General features: G+C 56.5%; 1 protein-coding gene across 1 annotated transcript; it reads left to right on the forward strand.

Moving 5' to 3' along the window:
• The first annotated feature begins 860 nt into the window (after positions 1-860).
• On the forward strand, positions 861-4,196 carry Gbx2 (gastrulation brain homeobox 2). The gene is made up of 2 exons (XM_057762561.1): positions 861-2,108; positions 3,153-4,196. The coding sequence occupies exons 1-2, from the start codon at positions 1,586-1,588 to the stop codon at positions 3,674-3,676; spliced, it is 1,047 nt and encodes a 348-aa protein (XP_057618544.1). The 5' UTR covers positions 861-1,585; the 3' UTR covers positions 3,677-4,196.
• The last annotated feature ends 5,882 nt before the right edge of the window (positions 4,197-10,078 follow it).

Below are 10,078 nucleotides of genomic sequence, written 5' to 3' on the forward strand. Positions count from 1 at the left end.
TTTGAAGCCGAGGTCCGGGGACCCGAGGAAGCCCTGTGCGCTCTGGCGCGCTTGGCAGAACCTGCCCTTGCCAGGAAACGATCTCATTTTAAACGGAACACAAGAGCTGAAAGTTTGTTTCAACGTAAGAAAAGAGGACCAGAAAATGTCTACTTTCCTTTTGCCGCAATCCCGCCAATCTCTTGACTCCCAAATTCCTGGGGATTTACCATCGTCGAGAACTGGGGTATAGATCTTGAGAGGCTCGGCTCCATCCAGCAGTCGGCAAAGGGGAACGGCGCGCCCTGGAGTCATCGAACTATGCGGAGCCAGGGTGAGAGCTCCCTTCGCTTCCAACGTGCTTAATTGGCGCCTATTTACAAAACGCAGCTTTTATTTGAGCAAACATCATAAAGCTTTCATCAGGATAATCTCACGTTATACAATCCAGAGGCATCGCAACCCCCCCCCATTCCTCCCTGAAGATGGAGCAGATAAAGGACTCGCTTTATTATCATAATTATCGTGGCTGTTATTTTGGTGCGCGCTGGCAAAGTGGGTAAATAGGTGCGATGATTAAGAATGTCATGAAAAATGAGGAGGGATCGCTCACGAAGGGCCCAGCTAGGAATGGGGGGGCAGCCTGCCCGCCCCGCCACCAGAGAGCTCTGAACAACTGGACAGAGTCCGTGTAGTGAACAGGGGCTTACAGGACTTTGGCGCACATCTGTGAGCGAACCTGTAGAGGCAAAACCCAGGAGACCTTGCCGGGACCCTTGGCACAACCAGAGCACTCCTGGCTACAGTGAGCATCATACAGGGTTCTGCTATAGAGACCGTAAAGGAAATAAAACACTCCCGGCCCATTCAGGGCGGGTGCCAGCTCCAAGCCGCCTCTGAGACGGCCTCTACGGAGATGCCAGGGACTCGAGGATCTGAGCAGAGGATGTAGCAAGGGTTCCTCTCAAGTTTGCGCTGCGTGGTGCAGGAACACGGGCTTGGGCTCCCAGGCCTGCACGCTCCAACGGTGGCGCCCGCAGCCCGCCTGCGGCCAGCCTGGGTAAAGGAGGTGGAGCCCTAATTTCGCCCTGCCTCTCCCGGCACAGCCAATGGGAGGTGGTACTCAACACCACGTGACAAGAGCTCGGCTGGGCAGCTGGCAAAATGTGAATGAGAAAGAGGAGCGCGATTTAAAGGTGCTGGCGGCGCCCGCCAGAGACAAGTGCGCCGGCTTCGCGCGCTCCCCGCCGGCCCGTGGGAGACGACGGACTGCGGGACGGACAGACGGACACACGCACCGCTGGTAGCCGGGCCGAGAGCCGCAGACACAACACGCGTACGTTCCGACGAGCTAGCAGCGGGGAGCGGCTCCAGCAAACGCGAGGCCCCCGGCGCCCTCTCCATCCCGGGCACACGGCCTCACCGCCCTCAGCGGCTACACCCGCGCGGGCCGGGTATGCTGCAGGTCCCGCACTGAGGGGCGGCGGCGTCTACGCTCCGGGTGCCGCTCGTCCTCTGTCGGGTGCTTCCCGCGTCCGGAGGGCTTCCAGGCGGCGACGTGGCACGGGGACTTTTCGTCTCTCCCTGGCCTCTCCCGAACGCGTCTATGAGCGCAGCGTTCCCGCCGTCGCTGATGATGATGCAGCGCCCGCTGGGGAGTAGTACCGCCTTTAGCATAGACTCGCTGATCGGCAGCCCGCCGCAACCCAGCCCCGGCCATTTCGTCTACACCGGCTACCCCATGTTCATGCCCTATCGGCCCGTGGTGCTGCCGCCGCCGCCACCACCACCTCCCGCGCTGCCCCAGGCTGCGCTACAGCCGGCTCTGCCCCCCGCGCACCCTCACCACCAGATCCCCAGTCTGCCCACTGGCTTCTGCTCCAGCCTGGCGCAGGGCATGGCGCTCACCTCCACGCTCATGGCCACGTTGCCCGGCGGCTTCTCGGCGTCGCCCCAGCATCAAGAGGCGGCGGCCGCCCGCAAGTTCGCTCCGCAGCCACTGCCTGGTGGTGGCAACTTCGACAAAGCCGAGGCGCTCCAAGCCGATGCGGAGGACGGCAAAGCCTTCCTGGCCAAGGAGGGCTCGCTGCTCGCCTTCTCTGCGGCCGAAGCGGTGCAGGCGTCGCTCGGTGAGTCGGCGGCGCGCGCAGCCGGAAAGCGGGGACGGGAGGGAGTGGGGGCGGGCCAGCTCCAGGTTCCCGCCGGGACCCCGAGGACGAGGCCGCGCCCCCGCCCTACCTCCGCTGGATTAGCTAAAGGAGCCGAGGGGGTGTTCAGCGGAGCTTCCCAAGGGGCATTTAAAGCCAGGCAACAAGCAGGGTCTTGGGGAAAGGAGGCATTTAGGGATCTCCTGCTAGCTGCTCCGGGCCACGCATCTGGCGGCGCGTTTGGCCCAATCTAAACTGTCCCCCCAACACACACTGCGATGACTGAGGGTCCTTGATATGTTGCAACCTTAAGCAGAGGCCTGTTGGGCTGCTTTTTTTTTTCTTTTCAGTTGCGCATGTACCCAAGAGAGTCGAGACTTAACATGTCTTCATTGGGTTCTCTGCTTTCCAAGAGAATCAGATTTTTAAGAAACTGTCCAGGTGTGTGTGTGTGTGTGTGTGTGTGTGTGTGTGTGTGTGTGCTTGCATTCGCGCGCGCGTATGGATTGTCGGGTAGGGAACTTCTCCTAAGGTGACCCAAACGATCTGTCTCAAGAAAGCTGCTGTCTGACATCGGCGCTATTCTACCTCTGCTGTGGTGAAATTGAGACCCACTAAATTTCAGTGTTCAGATGGTGGCAGGAAGGATCGTGAAGTCTTCCTTGGTCCTCAAACAGCCCTGGACCCTGGGAAAACAAGGGCTGTTCTCTTGGGCCTCGGGTCTAAGCTGCATCCTTCTACTTAAGCTGTCAGAGGCTGGGAGGGCGCGCGGGAGGCATGTCGGCCCCTTGAGTGATGGTTCTGGGCAAAGGGCCGTCGCCTCTGCTGTCTCCTCCTCTCCTTTGAGCTTTTCTCACGCCCCCCCCCCTCGCCGCCGCACTCCTCAAAGGCCAGGAAATCACAATGTGTTAATGTCGTAGAAAAACAATCTGCTGGGGGTGGGGGTGGGAGTGAGGTGCCCAAGTGGGAAGGGGTAGGAAAGGCAGTGTTCGAAATGTAATAAAAGCCGTTTGGTTTTGCTTTCAGTCGGGGCTGTCCGAGGGCAAGGGAAAGACGAGTCAAAGGTGGAAGATGACCCGAAGGGCAAGGAGGAGAGCTTCTCTCTGGAGAGCGATGTGGACTACAGCTCAGATGACAATTTGCCTGGCCAGACGGCTCATAAGGAGGAAGATCCCGGCCACGCACTGGAGGAGACCCCGCAGAGCGGTGGTTCAGCGGGCAGCACTACATCCACGGGCAAGAACCGGCGGCGGCGGACTGCCTTCACCAGCGAACAGCTGCTGGAGCTGGAGAAAGAATTCCACTGCAAAAAGTACCTCTCCTTGACCGAGCGCTCGCAGATCGCGCACGCCCTCAAACTCAGCGAGGTGCAGGTAAAAATCTGGTTCCAGAACCGCCGGGCCAAGTGGAAACGCGTCAAGGCAGGCAATGCCAATTCCAAGACCGGGGAGCCCTCCCGGAACCCCAAGATCGTTGTCCCCATCCCCGTTCACGTCAGCAGGTTCGCTATTCGAAGTCAACACCAGCAGCTGGAGCAGGCCCGACCCTGAGGGCCCAGCCAGGATGGACACCGTCGTGGAGAGGCCCTAACACCCGAGGGAACCCGTGGCAGATTCCACTGTTTGAAGCAGAACTCAAAGGCATCTCCCAGATGTGGACATCCCAAGCAAATTGAGAATATATTCACTAGATGGGCTTAAAGGGGGCTACGGCCACACCAGAAGATACACTAAATATTTATTATACGACCCTACTTTGTACATAGATATCTATATAGACTGGATCTCAGCCGCAGGATTTTGAAAGGGATAGGACCAAAGGTCTCCACTCACACATTCCAGATGAAACAAACCCACCACTTGGTATTCTGCCGCCCCGGGGCGGCCACCTTCCCATATTTTCCCAAAGGTAAATGGGAGACACAAGAACAAACACTGGGGTTTAAACTTATTTTTTTGTTCTTAATTCTGGCTTTTTGAGTTGAGCGCAGAGCAGACTTCTTGGAATCTAGGAATCTGCTCTGCTCCTTTGCCTTTGCCTGGCTTTCTTCCCTGGGCTTGTCTATCCTCTCTGAGCCATGTCGGAAGCACGTCTCCGTTGTGTTTAATTTATTTCAATGTAGCTTATTTTCATATAAGTTATATCATTTAAACAATCTCAGTCTTGTGAATAATAAAAAAGCAAGAAAAGAAAACCACAAGCTCAGTCCTTGGGGCCTCCTAAGAGTGCCCACCACTTGGGCACTTCAGGGAAACTGCCAGGGTGTGGTCAACTGAGTGGCGTGGGACCAGGATAGAGGCTAACCGGCCGTAAGCCACGTAGCACTCTAACAGACTTTTAGTTAGAGAGTAGAGCTGTCGGTTTAAGAAAGCCTAGTTTTCACTTTAGAAGTCTGTCATGTCCCCTTCTTGCATGGCCTTATCAAAACCCGAGGACTGGCAAACTTTAGCCAGAGGAGGCGAGAAAGCAAGCGGGGTGGTGGTGGTGGGTTTGCACGAACTCAGGGACTCCACACCCGATGCATCCAGGGAGAAGAAACTCCTATCCTAAAAGCAGCGGTGCGGGCTCGCTCTCAGGGCCTCGGGTCCATAAATCAGTCTGCAGGCGTTATCTTCCGACAGGAGCCGGAACCCAGCAAGCAGAGTAAGGCTTCCCGGCAACTCTGGGCTTGGAGGCGGGCTGTGAACTCCAAGGCTCTACACTTCCCCCTCCGGGCGGGGTCGGAGGGGGCGTGCCCTGACCAGTGCCCCACCCCAAGGGCGCTGGGGCCTCGCAGCCCCTCAAACGTAGCTTAGCGCACAGAAACCTAAGGATGGGGCGTCTCTCTGCCTTGGAGGGGCGGCCTGTAAAGCGCGGGAGGGGCGTGCCCCACTCCACTCCACCTCCTCTAACTTTGGTACTAAGACCGAAGCCGGGGCCGCACTCCAGAAGCGTCCAGAGAGACGCCAAGGCCTGGCGCTGCCAAGATTGCGGTGCCCAGGACCCGGGTATCCCGGAAGTGTGGAGCGTGCTAGTGACGGTGATCCTTCTGACCCTTAAACCCGCAGCCCAGAGAGAAGCTAGTGGCTCCACCGCATCAGCTTTCCAAAGGAAGGATGCGGGAAGCCCCAGCACAGCCGCCCTGAGGCACACGCTGTGGTTTCCAGTCCAAGAAGGGAGAGTCCTAGTGCCCTGGGTCAATATTGAATTAATTTATTCCATTTGCTCTGGTCACCTCTAAGCGGCATAGGGGTCGGGCCATAGAGGCCTTTGCCCAAACTTCAGGCGCAGGGTGGAGGGCCAAAGTCACAGAGTCACGGTTTCTTTCCGAATATTTCCTCTATTGGGAAATGCCTCGGACTTGGGTTTTTAGGACAATGCAATGGAGTGGCCTTTCCTCCTAGGGTTAAGGCAGTCTTTGCAAAGCTCTGGAGTTCTCTGCTGTCCCCCACCCAGTGCTAGGAGGAACCGAACGAAAAGTGGGGGCTGTGTCCTGCACAGGCACAACTAGTGTGTAAGGTCCAGCGGCTTCTTCAGATCTGCACCCCTCCTCCCCCGCCGGTGTCTGTTGGCACTAGCTGCTTCAGCCAGATTCCCAACAGGCTACGGTGTCAGTGCGGGGTGCCGAAAATTCTAGGTCCTTAGGGATGCCAAGCCCTCTTTTCTACACACGCAACACCTGGGCCAGTCCTTCCAGGGAATCCATGTGTGTCCGCGGAGGGGCTGTGACTGAAAATGTAGAGTCCAGTACCAGGACTAAGAGAGATGCGAGGTGAATTGCGGTCTCCCGCCCTAGCCCCGGTGGCACTGCAGGTCTGAGAGAGCGAGGCCTTGAGTACCCGGAGTTCAGGGCTTCTCCACATCCCAGGATTCCCCCTCATATGTCCTCCCAACACACTAGATGTAAACAGCCCCTCCCAGCTCTCTCTCAAAGCCTCTGTCAGGGTTGGGGCGGAAGCCTTGACCCACACAAACCCCTTGAGAAAGCAAAACTTGCCCCCAGAAAAAGGCAGCCGCCTTGGGGGGGGGACCCCACTATGAGATTCAAGCTGCCTAGCACGGTCTCACCCTTTAGAAGCACAGGCAAGGGTCCTGAGATACTGCCTGCCCCCTTGCCCTGTTAGGGGGCTGTCCCTTTCCTCCCCAACCGCTGGGGGCCCTGGCACCCCAGAGCCCAGAGCCCGAGGCCCTGGAGACAGGCCGAGGGCAGGAAGATAAACAGGCAGCCCTTGATGGCCGCTGTCATCATGGCCGTCATCATGGCTTTCATTTGGCTGCCTAATGAGTCACATCACAGGCTGAGAGAAAAATTGTCAATCGCCTGGGCCCTAATGAATTTTTTTGCAAATTGTAATCAAGCCAGGCCGTCTCAGCTGGCTGATTAATGAGACCCACGAGGCTCGGCCAGCACCTCAGCTTTTTATTCCATCCCGTCCTCCCCGCACTAAATTAACAGCAACTTGTCTGAGCTTCAAATTAACTCCCAATGATTAATTCTGATGGGGGGGCCTGAAGAATAGCTTGTTCTAATAGGCTCTGGCCCGAGATGCTGTTGGAAATTAATACACTTCCCCTTTGGCTGCCGGCTTTAATCCAAGGTTGGGTTTTGACATCACTATATTTGCTGTTACAATAAATCCCACTTACATCTGCAGATCAAATAATTACGACCAGTGCACGGGCCTGGGCCCCCAGCCCGTGGTGCAGTGGGACACCTGGGGGCTGACCTCGGATCCATATCCTAAGGAGGGGGTTTTCCTGGGAACAGTCACCTGACCCCATGGCCCTTTTTCTCATCCCCCAGAATCCTTCCCTTATCAGGGACCTTGAGTATCCCCAACTCTTTGGAAAACTGAGGTTGCTTTGAAAGCCTACATCCAGATCTTTATCCAAGCAGTCTGTCCCTCCGGCTCCCCTAGAAGGCTGGGAATTTCTTCCAGGCAAAGGTGTGTGTGTGTGTGTGTGGTGTGTGCGTATATGTGTGTGGTACGTATGTTTATGGTGTGTGAGTGGTGTGTATGTTTGTGGTGTGTACGGTATGTGTGTGTGTGGTGTGTATGCGTGTGGGGTGTGTGTGTGATGTGTATGCGTGTGGTGTGTATGTGTGTGGTGTGTATGTGTATGGTGTGTGTGTGGTGTGTATGTGTGTAGTGTGTATGTGGTATGTGTGTGTGTGTTGGTGGGAAAGGCTTCTCCAGCCCTACCCTGAAGCTGGAATTTTCAAGACTTGTCACCCAGGCAGCTAGTCTTTAGTCCCCTGGAAAGGTTTCTTCAGGGTTGCCTTTTCCAGCTAAATAGGCGGAGAGCAAGATCTTCGGGCCCTCTCCCCATGGACTGGCCACTCACGACCAGTCTTGCTCTGGTTGTGTGTTCTGACTTCCAAGACGCCCTTTCTCTGGGGTCAACACTTGCTCCCTCTCCTTTCTGTGGCTGGAGCTTAATTGGTTTAATCACTTCAGCTGTGTCTGGTGAGCCTGACCCAGGGCCTCCAAGGCTGCTCCTGCTGGCCCTGGTGTACTCAAGGCGAGCACCGGGTGTGCTGAAGATTGGGAGGAACACCCAGGCTCATGGCTCTGGTTCCCCCTCTATGACTATCCAAGCTCCTCAAATCTGTCTGGAGAGCCTGTAGACCATAGCAGCCCTGCCAATCAACTTGGCTTCCACACTTTCTCCTTCTGGACACCGGCTATGACATGGCCAAGTGGCCTGTGGTGACAAGTTCCTATGCACAGGCACCTCTCCCTATCCTTGGAGACCATGATCCTCTGTCCAGGTTTACACAGCTTGGGCAAGTGGCTTCCCCTCACCCTTGGAGCTGGGGCCAGGACAGCCTTCTTCACCAGCGCTAGGATCTAACCTAGTCAGCCTTTGGGATCCTGGAGGGAGTCACAACCAGGGTCGACAGTGATGGCCTGGACAGAGAGAAGTGGCATTAATCTTCATTTTGGGCCCTTATGGTGTGTAAACAGGAGAAATATGATCTTGGTAACTGAACATGAATGCAAATCACACTGTCAGAGTAATAAAGCACCTGAAACCCCGACACACAAAAGCAACACCATATGTATGAAGACAACCTGCATAAATTATAAATTACATCATAAAAATTGATTGCCTATTTGAACAGTTTAGAAGTGGGAGAGCTAAGCTGACTTCTGCCCTCTGTGGCTTTGGAGAAAGGTCAGGCTGTGCCTTCTCCCTCTGTGGGTCCCTAACCCGAGGACCTGGGTGCAGGTTGTGGTAGTAATAGATGGGACAGCAAGCATGAGGAAGATCCCACTTCTGCTGGGTTGTGATGGCAAGGGCATGGGGGCTGTCGACAATCATGGCCCAGCAGGCCGCTGGCGCTTCCGGCCAACACACAGTGTTGCAGTCCTAGAAGATGCTGAGATTGTCTAGGCAGATCTCTCTGGATGGAGCCAGTCTTCCGTGAGCAGGCGTGTGAGAGCTGGCGCTTGTGCGTATTTTGCGCCAGAGCAAGTGAGCGCGGACGTGTGTATGTGATGTATGATTCGCTGTCCTCCTCGGCAGCTTCTTTCGCGTTCCTAGATGTACTATAGTCAACAGTTCGATCTTGCAGTCAGGACCCGCACGTCCCCAGAGCTGAGCGCCCATTATGCCCCCGGAGCTTCTTGGGACTCCTTTCTTGTCGGAATCCCTCCTCGGTTGCACTTCTGAACTCTCCCTGAACCTCTCCCAGACCCCCTGGGCCTACGGCCCCAGCACCACTCGGTTGTGCTCTCCCAGCGCGGTATTAGCTTCATAGAGGGAGTACCTCTCTGGTCCTTAGAAGGACTTCCACTGTCACCTCTTTCACCCTCTCCAGTTTGGCCTCGGGGTTGCTCAGTCCCTGCTCCGTGTCCGCTAGCATCTCTTCCTGGAACATCGGTTTATGGCTTTCCCCCAGTTCTCTGTATTCATGCGGTCAGCTATCCTCTCCAACCGGCCACCCCCGCGTGGCCAACTCCGAGCTGCACCCACGCTGACCTCGCAATATTAAGGAAGGTCCTAACTGTAGGAGGACACCCGACCCCACGGAGGCGGTTCCTGCACCGAACCCCACAGAGGCGGTTCCTGCTCAGTCGTCAAGGTCTGCTCCCACCCTCCCCCAGCAGCCTCGTCGAGGTCTGCCCCCCTCCAGCAACCTCCAGGGAAAGACGAGAGAGAGAGAGAGAGAGAGAGAGAGAGAGAGAGAGAGAGAGAGAGAGAGAGAGAGAGAGAGAGAGAGAGAGAGAGAGGAGAGAAAGACCCAGAAGACGTCTTCGTGGGCCTGACCCCTGAAGTTGATACCCACATGGCCAGGACGCAGGCAATCGCCTCGGTAGGCTGTGCCCGGGAGGCACGCCCCCCTACTGCCCCCCCGCCCCCCCCCCCCGCTACTCCCCACTCCAAGCCTTCATCTCTTTATTTCCCGCCACTAGATCCCTTGAGGCCTTTGTCACGCTCTAGAGTGGCCGCTCTTTGCCTTAAAGGGCCTGGCCCCCCACCTCGGCTCCGGGCAGTTCGAATGACAATGGCTGAAATGCGATTACACCACTCTGATCCTATTAAGACCGCCTAGTCCCCCGCGGCCCTGCCCAGCCAGCTCGGATACCCCCACCTCCTCTTCATTCCTCTTCTGCCTGCCCCCTATTTGGCTTCCGGGGGCGCACCTGGTAGCTCAGGACCCAGCCGAGCTCTGAACGCCACGGGGGTTTGGAAGTGGCCGCCTGACCCCGGGAAGGGAGCAGGGAGGGGGGATTTGAATAACAAAGCCGATTGGGGACCAAGCCCCAAAAGGAGAAAGGGAGGAACAGACCCAAGCCCAGGCGCACCGACTTGTAGACTTGGAGAAGAGATTGCTATCCAGGCTTCCAAAATCATGGTTCTGCTGAGAAATCTCCTGGGCCCCTCTTAAGGGTCCCAGCCAGGCAGTGGGAGTACAAGGTGTAAGGAGAAACCAAAAAGTGATGTTCCTGTGTCCAGCACCTGTG

Source organism: Chionomys nivalis, chromosome 2 (genome assembly GCF_950005125.1).
Source record: "Chionomys nivalis chromosome 2, mChiNiv1.1, whole genome shotgun sequence".
Classification (NCBI taxonomy): Eukaryota; Metazoa; Chordata; class Mammalia; order Rodentia; family Cricetidae; genus Chionomys; species Chionomys nivalis.